General features: G+C 32.4%; 3 protein-coding genes and 1 non-coding gene across 5 annotated transcripts; 1 reads left to right on the top strand and 3 right to left on the bottom strand.

Moving 5' to 3' along the window:
- The first annotated feature begins 284 nt into the window (after nt 1-284).
- Nucleotides 285-893, top strand: AT4G02955. 2 transcript variants are annotated; one of them, NR_143990.1, is made up of 2 exons: nt 285-432; nt 666-893. It is a non-coding gene; the product is annotated as an uncharacterized misc_RNA (transcript). The 2 variants fall into 2 exon arrangements; NR_143991.1 differs by having other exon boundaries at nt 593-676.
- Nucleotides 894-2,735: 1,842 nt separating this feature from the next.
- On the bottom strand, nt 2,736-3,671 carry AT4G15715 (Proteinase inhibitor I25, cystatin, conserved region). The gene is made up of 3 exons (NM_001341069.1): nt 3,466-3,671; nt 2,994-3,347; nt 2,736-2,908 (listed from the first exon to the last, which is right to left on the bottom strand). Exon 2 carries the CDS (start codon nt 3,338-3,340, stop codon nt 3,005-3,007), a length of 336 nt encoding a protein of 111 aa, NP_001319954.1. The 5' UTR covers nt 3,341-3,347; nt 3,466-3,671; the 3' UTR covers nt 2,736-2,908; nt 2,994-3,004.
- Nucleotides 3,672-7,271: 3,600 nt separating this feature from the next.
- On the bottom strand, nt 7,272-9,501 carry AT4G15710 (cystatin-like protein). The gene is made up of 3 exons (NM_001341068.1): nt 8,159-9,501; nt 7,865-8,017; nt 7,272-7,794 (listed from the first exon to the last, which is right to left on the bottom strand). Exons 1-3 carry the CDS (start codon nt 8,384-8,386, stop codon nt 7,645-7,647), a joined length of 531 nt encoding a protein of 176 aa, NP_001319953.1. The 5' UTR covers nt 8,387-9,501; the 3' UTR covers nt 7,272-7,644.
- Nucleotides 9,502-10,553: 1,052 nt separating this feature from the next.
- AT4G15700 (Thioredoxin superfamily protein) lies at nt 10,554-11,320 on the bottom strand. Its single transcript, NM_117661.4, has one exon. The coding sequence runs from the start codon at nt 11,131-11,133 to the stop codon at nt 10,825-10,827; it is 309 nt and encodes a 102-aa protein (NP_193305.1). The 5' UTR covers nt 11,134-11,320; the 3' UTR covers nt 10,554-10,824.
- Between the last annotated feature and the right edge of the window lie 2,370 nt (nt 11,321-13,690).

The raw sequence follows: 13,690 nt of genomic DNA, 5'->3' as shown, positions 1-13,690 counted from the left end.
GCAATTGTACAAAATCCAATTTTTTGGGAGTAAATTTAATGGTCTAAATTTTTTTTAGTATGAATAAAAAGACATTTTAAAAATTGTTTTAGTATGAAAAAGGGTCAAAATATTTAAGTATAAAAAAATTTTAGTACGAAAAGCGCTCATTTTGTTTTTTAGAATGAAAAAGGCCAATTTTTGAAATTTGTAAAAGGATTCTGAATTTCTGTGGTTGCCACTTACACAAAATTGATTTATGTTGTAGTGATTTGCTGGCTGACTGCATTTACACGAGCTATGGAAGCCTTTTTTAATATTGGAATAAGACTTGAACACCAACGTTCGTTTTCGAATCAGCATTTCGTCAACATCATACATCTCGGAAAACATGGCTTGAAAGATTGTAGAACTCCTAGAGATTTTGTGGAGAAACATGGTATCTTTGAGAAGGTGCATTTTCTTACTACTAACTTATGAATCTCATTTATCATATATGAATCATGTTTTAAGGAAAATATTATTATTGGCCTTTGTTTATGGGGTTGGGTTTTCAATAGAGTGTGTTTTCGTTTATTTTTAATAGTGTTTTTTTTCTTCTTTTCTATTCTAGTCCACGACTGAGACAATTGATCGTTTCTTAATTATTGATCACAATGTTGATGATGTGGATCTTGCGAGATTAGTGACGAGGCATCCGGTCGTTGGAGTGTTGCGTAAAGCACGAGAAGGGAAATAGGCTCGCTTGATTCTAAGAAATAGGTAGAACCATAAATACTATCCAAAATAGTGAAGGGTGCTTGAAAGCAGCTGGGCCATTATGGATTTGAACCAAAGACATTGTCATTAGTTTTTCTTTTTGTAAAACACTTATTAGCAAGGTTATTTGAGAAATAAACATTTAAGGGAGTTATCAGTTATCCTAACTATTTTTTAAAATCTACATATACGTTTTTGCAACCATTTTGTGAAATAAATCTTGTAGTTGAAACTTATTTACAATAGCTGCCACTGGATTTTAATGTTTGTTTTTGATAATTAGAAAGAAAATTTTCGAATTAAATATTTGACATTTAACAATCTTCCCAAAATCTCTCCCAATTAACTACACGATTAATTACTAAAATAAAACTTCCAAAATATTTAATATCATTTAATTACTACAAAATTATTATTTTTGATATTGCTTTTCTGCATGACTATAACAATTCGATTATAATCATCAAACCGCAAAGATATTGATAGCATTTAATTACTACAAAATTACAAAATATTTAAACAATGATTTATAAATATATCATAAATAAGATCAACATTAATAAAATATATGTTTTTTTTACGGGACGGGTTGGCGGGACGGATTTGGCAAGACGTTACTTAATAACAATTGTAAACTAAATAGATACACATTACAAACTTTTATATATACTACCTTTAAAAAGTAAATTGTTCATGCGGTATACCGCAGGTTAAAATCTAGTATGTAGATTATCACTTTTCGACCAAAAAAAAAAAAAGATTAGCCTCCCTCCGTAGGTTTATTTTTGGTTTATAATTTTGATCAAATTAAGTTATTGGCTTATGAACATTAAAGCTCTTTACCACAGAAAAAAACTATTGTGACATTTTGACGCTTTTGGATTCATTGTACTTTAAAAATAAATCTAGATCCAAAAAATGAATCATCTAATTGTTTTTATGATAGTTATTGCTTCGTGTTTTAGTTTGAATGAAGGTAGGGGTTGAAATACTTTAGAATTGCAAAACGAACTCACTCGTGGTTGTAATCTCAAAGTTAAGTGCACATCCAACTATGAAGACAATATGGGTCTCCATAATGTGAAATTCAATCAGTCCTACAGTTTTACTTTGGATGAAAAAAAGGCCCAAAAGAATAGTGTGGATGTCGGAATCCGCAATTAGAATTCTGTGGATGCTTCGAGGATCTTAAGGCTTGTTAGACGAACAATGATCAATCGGAAAAAAGTGTGTTTATTTCTCTATAGTTTCTGTATCAAAAAATCCGTCCCTTGTACAATCGTAACTGAATCATATTTATACAAAAACTTCGAATCAAATGAATTAATCACTACGCTGATCTTACGCCGGAAATCTCGCTTCCTTTACTTCGGACGTTACGAAGTCTCCAGCTCGAGCAGTTAATGAGTGTCTTTAATTCGAGATTCTTCCGTTACTCGAATTAAAGCCTAATCCGACTTTTGAAACGAAGGGCCTCTTAAACAGGCTTGTCTCTTGATGGGCCTCCTGCTGGGCTCAAACCGCGTATTGGGCCGGATACAAAATCCAACATCCACAAATAGTATGGGCTTGTCACTTGAGGCATGATCAGAAAATGGAGTACTTTCATGACTTATGGAGAGCATATAGAGGAGCTATGAGAGTTCGATGTAATGAGACACGCGCATGGATTGCCAAAGTTGATGGGATTTACTTAGTGAGAATTGAGAAACCATGAACAAGGCACCTGTTTTGCAATATGGGCAAATAGGTACAAAATGATATATGGTGGTAAGCTGTGAGAAATAATCTCTGTTTATCTTGGAATGTGTCAACTATTTACATTTTCTTTGGATAGTACCCCATCTTTTATTAACATTACTATCCAAGTTTTGTTTATGAAAAAAAAAAACTGGTCAATTAGGTTTAAGCATCAACTTGTTTTTTATGACACAAGATTTTGTCCATCATCATCCGAAGAAAATAATGTAAGTAACCATTCATCAGTCACATATCTATCCGGATTGCGATTTTCAAGCATCTAGATACATTTAGTTCTAAAGACCAATAACATACAAGTCTACATTATTTAATTAGGACATAATACATGACAGAAAGTTACTACATAAGTAAAATGTTCCAATAAAGAGTCTTCTCACTGGAAGCGCACAGAATTGGAAGTGATTATCACCTGTATACATCGAGAAGATTAAGATATTCAATAAGAAATGACCTAACAAGATGAAGCCATTCGTGTTAAGGATAAGAAGTTGTACCTCACAATTGATCATTCTTTTGTTGGCCTTAGCCTAAACTCACTAACGTCGATCTCAGCCGCAAACTTCCTCACTTTTGCTTGGTAACAATGTGGCTGTGGATTTGGTGAGGAAAGATCTTTTGCCCAGAATGTTATGTAAAACAAAAAACCTTGGACGCCAAGTACATTTGCACTCACATACTTGACAAACTCAAGTCTTGTTCCGGTTTCTTCGTTTTCTTCGTCAATGGCAGTCTCTATGAGCAGTTTCATTAACTCATTATTGTTCATTTGATCATCAAAATCATTTCCCCAATCGAAATTCACGGCAGGGAAGTTGTAGTCAACATTTACTCCAATCAACATCGTAACCCTAAGATGATCCATATAAATTAATTACAAGGATGCAACAAAAACAAACAAATTGCACATACATCTGATTCTAAGGATCATCATAAAAACTAGATCAAAGGCTATGGAATATATATCACCTCGCTGTTTTTAAATTGATCCTCAAAGATCATTCGCTGTCTCGCATATTCCGGATCGTCCCAGTTTCCTCTTCGGAGAATTCGATTTTCGGGTTTTACCTCAGAATCCGGATCCGTATCTGTCTTCTGCTTCTTCAGTGGCGGAGAAACGAACTCTGTCGAATCTCCAAACTTTGTGATATCGGAATCACCAGCCTCGTTCGAAACCCTAGACATGAGAAAATTATACGAGACTACAAATGTTTATTCTATTAAAAACTTATTATATTTGTTTATTTATTTTTAATATTATGTTATAATATATTATTACATATAGGGTTATTGGGGCCAAAGGCTTGATTATTAATCGATCACTATGACAAAGCCTGCTGGGCCGTGCTTGTTGTTCATCAATCTGTTGCTGAGGCAGGTTCGTAGTAATCAAGCTGCAATTTCTTCGCTTGGCGACGTAAGAGTATGGCCGCTGAAGACGTGGAGACGATTGATTTCGTCCTGAAAAGTGACGAGCGTGTCTAGTCGTCTGCATGTCTTTGTTTCCTGATGATAGAGCCAATCTAGGATGCTCTGGAGGAGTTCGTCAATGCTAGAGGTTTCCTTAGCCCCGTGGTGGTTTCGATAATGAGAGGCGCTAGTGGAGCTACTTGCGTGTCGTGTATCCTAGCTAGAAACGGTCTCTCCTCCTTTTCTTTTAATGTCGACGTCCTCTACATGAGTTACAAGTAGTACTTACTGCTGGTGATGGTGTTCATGCAATTGTCGTAGGCAACTGATGTTAAGACAAATCTTCATAGCGACTTCACAGGCGCCAATTCTCAAACCTATCTTATTATATTAAGTATAGTATTCAAAGTTAGTAATTCATCTGATCATAACACGTATCAAATTTATAGATCTTAAATTTTGATACATATAAACAAATTTCTTTTTATTTATTTAGAAAAAACATTTATAAAAAGTTATATTATTTTTATAAGAATATTATAGTATATATCTTATTTAAACAATTTTTAGAAAGTAAAGAAGATAATTATAAGATAACTATATGTATTTTATTAAACAGAAAATAGAAATTAAAAAATCATTCACTGATTCTAATTTACAACTACAAATTCTATTAAAAATTTTATAAAAAATGATTACTTTTTCCTTAGTTTTTAAAAAAAAAAACAATTTAAGAAATTTGACAATCTTATTATGTAAAATACAATAAATTAAGGAAATTTTATAATCAATTTTAACTATAGAAGAATAGGATTGCAAATACTCACCTCTATATAAATAACTAGATAGTCTTCTATTTTCTCACCAAACAAATACAAACAATTTCATTTGGCATGTATTCATTTAAAAATAAATCATTTGACATGGAAATTATCTAATAAAAATGACAAGTTATTAAGATTAAGTTAATTGGACAAATTATAGTTATTATTGTAATATAAAAACTTTTTTTGCTAAATAGAACCAAAATGTTTTTGAATAAATATTGACTGCATGATTCGGCTATTGCTAGTATCGATGAATTATGAATCTTTCCATTTGTCGTTTCAGGATTTCAATAACCAAACTTTAATTAGAACCGTCTAATTTTATAAAGTCAACTACTTATAAGTCTAGTTACATTAATAGATAACAATGGCATAACATGACATTAAGTTACTTGAAAGTAAAATGTTCGAGATCAAATGTCTTGGCACTGGAAAAGCCCACGGAGTTGAAGTCGTTGTTTGAGCGACATAACTCACAAGTCATGTCTTACCATAGATTCAACTCAAGAAGCAAAATGCATAATCTGTACAATAGATAGATATGTAAGAATCTTATAATATCTTCAACCACAATGTAATGATTTTTGAATTTTGTTATAATCTATATGTTGTATTTTTATCTAACATAAGTTAATTTCAGGATCCGCCTCCGAGATGGGATTGGAGTGGCTATGCGGGGATTGTTAGTAATGTACTAAATCAAAAAGACGATCGTAAGTGCAAATTACATTAAGTATCATTCGTATAGTTTAATATTATTGGGCCATTTTTAATACTTTTGTTAATATCATGGCCGGGATCACAATAATGGTTTATGATTATTATATTTTTTTTAGCGAATTGTTGGGCCATTTAATTTATTCGAGCCATTGAAGCATTATTCAATATCGGCAGAAGACTTGATGAACAACGCTCATTCTCCATTCAACATTTGGCCAACAATGTGAAAATTAGGAAGTATGGGTTAGAAGATACTTCAACTCTAGCAGATTTTGTGGTTCAAAATGGAATACTAAAAGAAGGAGAGTGCTTATACACTGGTACCCGAAGACCTTGTGACCACGACAACTTAAGAATTTAGACTTATGTATGTAGTTATTAGATATATAATTATAATAAATGGTTTATTTCAATGTCATTTTTTTGTAGCCCACAGTAGACAATCAATTACTTGGTCATCATCGACGAGGTTGATGATGATGACCTTGTGAGGCTAGTGTGGAGGCATCATGTGGTTGGAGTTATACCACAATTGAGTGATTTTAGACCACATGAATAAGTGAGTACAAAATTTAATACATGTTCTCTTAAGATAATGTAAAAGTTTTCCTTAACAAACAGGAAAATATCGACCAACAAGAGCAATACAAGGAGCAATCAATTCCATGATGTGTTTATTGTTGGCTATGATGCAGACATGTTTGTTGAGAAGTATTACTGGATGATCCAAAATAGTTGGGGAAGAAAATGGGCGCAAAGAGGATTTGGTTGATTTCATAGGGAACATAAAAGAGGGAGGCAATCCTTGTTTGTGCAGGTTTACTATGGAAAAAAAGAAAAGATTTCGAGAGAAAAAGAAGTAAAATCTTTTTTAGAAATTTCATGTGATGAAGATGTTGAGTTTCAATAGGAAGAGGAGATACATTTACCACAAAAAAATACATTTACCACATAAAAAAAAACATTGTAAATGTTTTAGGCTTTTAGCTTTCGAAAAAAATGGTTGAACACTGGTAGTTTTCTATTCACATTTAGACTGCAAATGGTTGTTTTAAATTGAATGATTGAAAAATATTAGATTGAAAAAAGTTGAGCTGAATCTTATTCAACTCATTCCTCTGCAAAAATGTAGATAAATAAGTTGAACATTTTTTCTTTATAATTTGTTCATTTTTTCAGTTATTTAAGTTGAATGGCTTGAATTGTTTTTTTCAAGTCTTTCAACTCAAATGGTAAAAAATTGGTTGAATGTTATCAACTCTTCCAATTTCTTCAGTTACGTCAACCATTTGGACTAAGTTGGTTATTTCAAGATGAATAGTTGGAAAATACTAAGTTGGAAAAATTTGAGTAGAATACCATTTAGTCCATGCCTCGGAAAACATATAGTTTAATGAGTTGAATATTTTTGACAGTATAATTCGTTCAATCTTTCAGTTTTTAAAGTTGAATGAATTGAATCATTTTTTTAAGTCTTTCATCTTAAAGAGTAAAAAGTGAGATGAATGTTCATTGAACTTCTCAATTTAAGTAAACTATTTGCACCATTAGTTTTTGGAAAAACAAAACATATTTCGGATCAAGAGCATGTTACTAGGGGTTTAAAGTCAAAAGACATTTTGAACTACTTAACAAAAGAAACTCGGTCCTAAATTTATTTACTAACATTATTAGCTCTGTTACTTATTGCGTCAAATTTAACCAAAACCAAAACGTCACTACTGTACCTCTCCCAAAACTTACTTTAACAAAATGATCCCAGATTACTCTAAGCTAGAAGGCTTCAATGTCTATATCTATATCTAGAGAAAACAGTAGTGTGGCAAAGACAATCAATTACAACATTTTGTTCGGAAATTACATAAGACAAAAGTCATAACTCATAAGATAAGACCAGCAGTTATGGCTTGAAAACTAACAAATTTAGTTCAAAGTTAAAATATTCATAAGGAAGATCTCTCGACACATGAAGCCCATGGAGCTGAAGTCATCAGCTGTATGCATCAAAGGAAAGTTAAGGTAAGTTCTATTAATTTTGTATATAGACAACACGACTCACATGTCATACTAGATCCCAAGTTGTAAAGCCAATAGAGAAAAAGATGGCACTTTTAATTTTTGGATAAAAATCATACTCCATCAACATCATTCTTCTGTGGGCCTTAGCCTAACCATCCGGACCGAAACCTTCTCAAAAAAACTTGCGCATCTTTGCTTGGTAAAGTTTAGGCTCTGGATTTGGTGAGGAAAGATCTTTGGCCCAAAATGTGATATAAAACATATAACCCTTGCACGGCATTACATTTGCACTGACATAATCCACAAACTCAAGTTTTGTATCCTGGAAAACAAAAACATAAGTATAACTAAATTAAGAAGAGAGCTGAGTTTATGTAAGACCAAGCTCTTACATAATCGTCGTCGTGATCCCTCATAGCTGCGTCTATGAGCAGAGTACGCAACTCCAAATTGCTCCGTGTATAATCAAGATCTCCTTCTCCTGCCCACTCGAATTTCATGGCGAAGAACTTGTAGTCAAAACTATCCCACTCCACATCAAAACCCTAAAAACAAATAATTGAGCAAGAACAAAATAAAGTTATGAGTACAAATACAAGAGAAGCACGATTAAGCATGACAATAACAGAGTTCACGTAAACGATATCTAATTCTTAGCTAATACGTAATGGAATAGATATTTATACCTCACTGTCTTCAAATTGATCGTCAAAGACCTGACGTTGTCTCACATATTCAGGATCACTCAATTTGCCGTAGCGGAGCATCCTATCGCCAGCTGGACAAAGCCCTGGTAGGACCATCGCATCCAAATCTGTCTTCTCCGCATTGATTTTCGGCTTCTTCGGCAGTGGAGGATTGAAACCTGTCGAATCTCCAGCCTTGCTCAAATCAGTATCAACTTCACAAGCCATTCTCAAACCCTAGATCCCCCTTTTCTTGTTTTTCTTTTTCTCTTGCGGAGCTTTTTGTGTGTTTGTAGCGAGTAGAACTCGACGGGTCCGTTTTATTATGAACCGTCGGAATAGATCGGTTCGGTTCTATTAGAATTCGGATCGTGTTTGGTTTTCGAACCAGAAACTCCTACCAAACCCAAATTATCCGATCAATTTAACAAAACCAAAACAATCCACAAAATAAAACAAAAAGACACGATCTATTTTCACATGATAGAAGTATCACATAATGCCCACATAATAAAGTCAATAATACTATGTCCTAAAGTTAGATACCCCCGAATCAAGACCTCAAAATACACATAAATTAATTAATTTAATCGGTTTACGATCTAAACTGATCCTAAACCACTTCAAAACAAAATAATAAAATAACACTTTATTAAATTAAAGAAAATTGAAGATATGTCTTGTCTCTCATAGACTTCTCCGTGTCTTGAAGCCGCATCAACCGAAATAAAAATTTAACTCAAACTGAAATTAGAAAAACCATCATCATAAATACTGAGTTAAAGTAAATACCAGGATTCTACATCTCCCAACTCATGTCCTAAAAAGTCCAAGTTTATATATGTTAGCCATATAACTAAAAATGATAGAATTAGGTCAGCTTGTCACCTGGTTTACATGAATGATCGAGCAAACAATAATAGTTTTTGAATTTGTCCACATCGTCGAAGCCCACAATAAGAACCGCATGAATTTGCAGTTTCCATATTGTTCTAAAGACTCGGGGTGGTAAATTCCATGTGTTGACAAACAATGTGCTATTTGTAATAAAACTAGTTACTATAGAACATTAACAAAAGACAATTCAGTTATGTAAATCACATGTCTTTGGTCATCTAAGTCACCTTATAACTTGAGTGAAGGATTAAGGTTACATGAGATAAGACAAGGAATCGAGAACAAAAAGAAAAGACTTAACAAGAAAACCTGAGATGAGAAGTAACCAATTCTTGATTAACTTCCATATCTCATAAATGGGATACGTAATATCATGAAAACTTTTTATTTCATATGTATATACTATAAAGAAATAGAATTTCATATGTATGTCATGTCCCTTTGACATAGTTTTAGATATGCCATAAAAAGTTTCTAGCTCCTCTCATTCTTTAATTTGCGAAAACTCGAAATCGCAAGATATAATGCATCTCAAGAATTATAATATTCTTGTATGACCACTTGAGAGGGAAAGGAAAACTATGTGGTTCCGTTCTAGCCTTATCGTCATGAATGAAATCGAATCTTACAATGTTAAGAATCAAGAATCAAAGAGAGCTTTATCCTCAATTCCACGAAATTCTGAAATCTCAAGCTTGTGGCCAAGAAGATTGATTAGTGAAGCAGCCACGTGGGGCTCAACAAAATTTTAAAGCCATAGTTTTGCATTCCTTCCTTCCTAAAAGATTATTGGTGGCCCAATTTTGATCTCAAGAGCCGTTATTCTTATATCACAATACAAGGTTATCATCATTTGAACATTACGTGATTCACGTACCGACACATTATATGTATGTAAGATGCCTATTCGCATCAAGTTCCGCAACTGGCTCGTACTGTCCTATTATTGGAATATATGTAACAATGCAAAGATTTTCCTTATATGGCAGAATCCAATTCCTTACACACTTTGTTATTTTAATGGTTAGAAACGTCATTTTTTATCATGATGTTCAACAATGTTTCTGTAGATAGACAGTGAAGAATTTAATGATTGATTTACCTTAATTCTAAATTTCTTTAATTGATTATAGAGTTGTTCTAAGATCCATATCTCAAATTTACGCAATCTCCTGTATTTTTACACTTGTAAGTTGTAACTAGCTAATTCAGTTGACAATCACGCCTAACATTTATTAACAGTTGCATATCATTGTAAGAATTTCGTTTGAAAAGTTAAGGCTTGACATTACACACGATTCAGACTCGTCATCGCTTTTTAATTTGTGGCAGATACAAATACAATATTCTTAGCCTATAAAATATGCCTTCTTCAAATTTTTAAATTAATTATTATGTCTTGGCGCATGTTCTGCATAAATAGTTATATATTCTTTCTTTTTTCCTTTACACCATAAAAAATCATCTATATTCAGTGCACGTGTATTCATTTCTAGATGCATATATGTATACAAAATTATATAAATATGAATTGGGAAAAAGGAGAAATCCAAATGTTGCTGATTTTTATTATAAAATATAAATATCTCTTAGATGCATGTTTACAAAATAGGTAACCGCATAATCTATCTTTTGAAAACTTAGATAGATAGACATATATAGTAATAAACTCATACATACATTTTTGTATATGTTTTTTTTACCTTTTTTTGTTCACATTAATAAGTTTCTCAGAACCTAAGTCATTTGCAATTCCATTTATTTTGAAGTCAAAGCCATAAAGCTCCAGCGCGCTTAAGCATTGGAACAAGGGAGCGGTTGAGATGGAGACTCATGACTTGATTGGCTCCACCAACAAGCTGCCCTCCTATGAACACCACTGGCACTGTCGGGCTGCACCCGAGCTGAGCCAATGCATGCTCTATCTCCTTTCCTCTGCTAATCTCATCGAGTTCATAGATCGTCGGGTTCACGCCAAGGTCTAAGAAGAGAGTCTTGATTGTGTGAGACATGCAGCAAGAGTTCTTGCTAAAGATCACTACCGACTTCTCGGAGATCATCTTTTGTAGATTCTCCATTAGTAATATAACGTGATAGATATTTGAAAACTGTCTTGCAAAGGAGAAAAATAGGTGTGTTTGGTCAAAATGCTAGATTAGAGATGAATATGGGAAAACTAGATAACTTATAGAGAGATTATTGATATATTTGGGTGAAAATGAGAAGTGACTCTGTGTTTTTGTGTTTGATGGAGTGAAGTGGGTAAGGTCCTTTATATATAGCTTTCTAAAGTACGTAACCTTTCTTATTACGTTGCCTTTTTCTACGAGAATCAACTTTAGCACAAATATGAAATATCTCAAATTGTAAGTAAAGAAATAAAAGAACACAATTTTAAATGATGAAAATTAAGATAGTCGAAGTATTCCGAAAGAATCTGAGGATATTATCGGTTCACACGTCTTGACTCTTTGAGTCTTTTTCCCTCTTGCAGCTAAAGAATAAAACTATCAACTAATTTGGTAAAACGTACAGAAAACAAAATCTCTCTTTGATATATATGAGGAATAATTGATACGGACGAATAATGTCATGTTTCATTAGTACGGCCTTCATTGTGAAAACCACTGATAAAAAGCAGAAATGAGTTTTATCTCTGCTAAACTCGTTTGACTTATAAAATTTCAAAATTCCGAAATATGTTTTTAGTTTCAAATAAAGTTGAAAATTGCTAATAGTGTTTACTCCGGATTTCATTTTGGCTCATTTAGGCTTGTGATAATAATTTTTGGTTTTGAGAATGTTACTTTCAATCTAAATATGTCGTCAGGAATGCGTCAAAAATATCCAACACATTATCGACATATAAATGTCTTGACGCCTATATACGAAAAGATTTCATGTTATCGTGAAGTCGTCGTTAATTGAAATTATCGGATTTCGTGTACTATACTAATATAGTATTCAAAATTAATTGAAATATTTCTTACAGTATTTTTGAGTCTAATAAGAAATTATTAATAATATAGCAATTATTTTTTGTAACGGTTATGTGTACATGATATATGGAAAAATATTTCGATATCTAATATGCTTTCAATCATACTTTATAGTATTTCATAGTGTATGTGTTCTGCTGAAAATCGGGTAAAAATCATTGGATAGCTTGGACATAGTTTTAGATACGCCTTGGACATAGTTTTAGATACGCCAAAAAGAGTTGCAAGCTTCAGTGTTTGAGAAAACTCGAGAGAGTATGAGATAATATCTCAAGAATTGTTTTTTTATAACCACTTGAGAGAAAAAGGCAAACTTTGTGGTTCCGTTTTAGCCTTACCGTCATGCATGAAATCGAATCTTGCAATGTCAAAGAATAAAACAAAATTGAACTTTATTCCCTATTCGATGAATAAGATTGCTAGAAATTCAAGCTCGTGCCCAACAAGATGGATATGATAGTATGATAGTGAAGCAACCACGTATATATATATCCTAAAACCAAAAATATACAAAAAATGTAAAATATTAGTTTTTTTTTTGTTTTTCTCTTCAAAATAGTATTAATGGTGGCCCATTTCGATCTCAAGAGTCACTTATTGTTACATCACAATACAAGGTTATCATCATTTTCAGTGTACGTGATTCATGTACCGACACATACATTATGTAATATGCCAAATCACATCTTATTCTGCAACTTGCCCGTACCGTCCTAGAGCATGGAATATATGTAACAATGCAACGTGTTCCTCTTATGGTAGAATCCAATTCTTTACACACTTTGTTGTTTTAATGGTTAGTAGCGTCATTTTCTACCATGATGTTGAACAATAACGCCCACAACTTTCTTAAATGGATAGAGAAGAATTTAATATTTAGTTTACATCTATTCAAAATTTTCTTTAATTAAAGATAGATTGTTTAAAAAAAAAAAAGATAGACAGATGACACAGATCTGCTTCATTCATATGATCATATCACTAATTTACGAAAGCCGCAGGCCCGCAGCAAAAGTTTTACTTGTAACTAGTTAAATAAGTAAATAACATCAGATCCTAACATTTAAATCCTAAGATAAACTTTTTTTTTCTTGTAACAAACCCTTATTAGTGTAAGAATTTTTCTTTATAAAAAGTTAGATATCTTTCTAAGTCCATTATGTGAAATTACTCGTATGAACCAATTCCCATAATTAAGGCTTTACATTCTATTACCTATTAAAACAATAAAACCATATATAAGAAAGTATTTATATTTCTGCCTTTAGCTAAACTTAAATATGTATATGCTGGAAATCTCTTATTAGATAGTATTATTTTCTATAATTGATATATATGATTTTCAACGAACCATCAATTAACAGGTTAAACATCTGGTTATTCGAACTATTATGTTTAGTAGTAAGTTGTCTCTGAATATATATTTGTACGAAGGAATCGATTAAACACCATAAGAACGATCTGAATAATTGCGATTAAATTAGACAGAAGCTTTATTTACAATAACACGATTAATAATGGAAACAAGAAAAATAAATAATGATAAGATATGTTCTTTCTCTTTACACCATGAAATAAAGTTATTTGCAAATGCGTACATTTTCAATAACGTCGACGCATGTGATCTTAGATCTAT

Source organism: Arabidopsis thaliana, chromosome 4 (assembly GCF_000001735.4).
Source record: "Arabidopsis thaliana chromosome 4, partial sequence".
Taxonomy (NCBI): Eukaryota; Viridiplantae; Streptophyta; class Magnoliopsida; order Brassicales; family Brassicaceae; genus Arabidopsis; species Arabidopsis thaliana.
Note: the sequence above shows the minus strand (reverse complement) of the source record. Positions and strands in the feature narration are given on the sequence as shown.

Excerpts from the sequence above, each read along its gene's own strand:
- AT4G15715 (NM_001341069.1), bottom strand. The coding sequence starts at position 3,340 with ATGTTGATTGGAGTAAATGTTGACTACAACTTCCCTGCCGTGAATTTC.
- AT4G15710 (NM_001341068.1), bottom strand. The coding sequence starts at position 8,386 with ATGGCTTGTGAAGTTGATACTGATTTGAGCAAGGCTGGAGATTCGACA. Across the intron at positions 8,018-8,158 it reads ATCAATTTGAAGACAGTGAG|GGTTTTGATGTGGAGTGGGA; the intron begins GTATAAATATCT and ends ATTTGTTTTTAG. Across the intron at positions 7,795-7,864 it reads GGGATCACGACGACGATTAT|GATACAAAACTTGAGTTTGT; the intron begins GTAAGAGCTTGG and ends TTTGTTTTCCAG.
- AT4G15700 (NM_117661.4), bottom strand. The coding sequence starts at position 11,133 with ATGGAGAATCTACAAAAGATGATCTCCGAGAAGTCGGTAGTGATCTTT.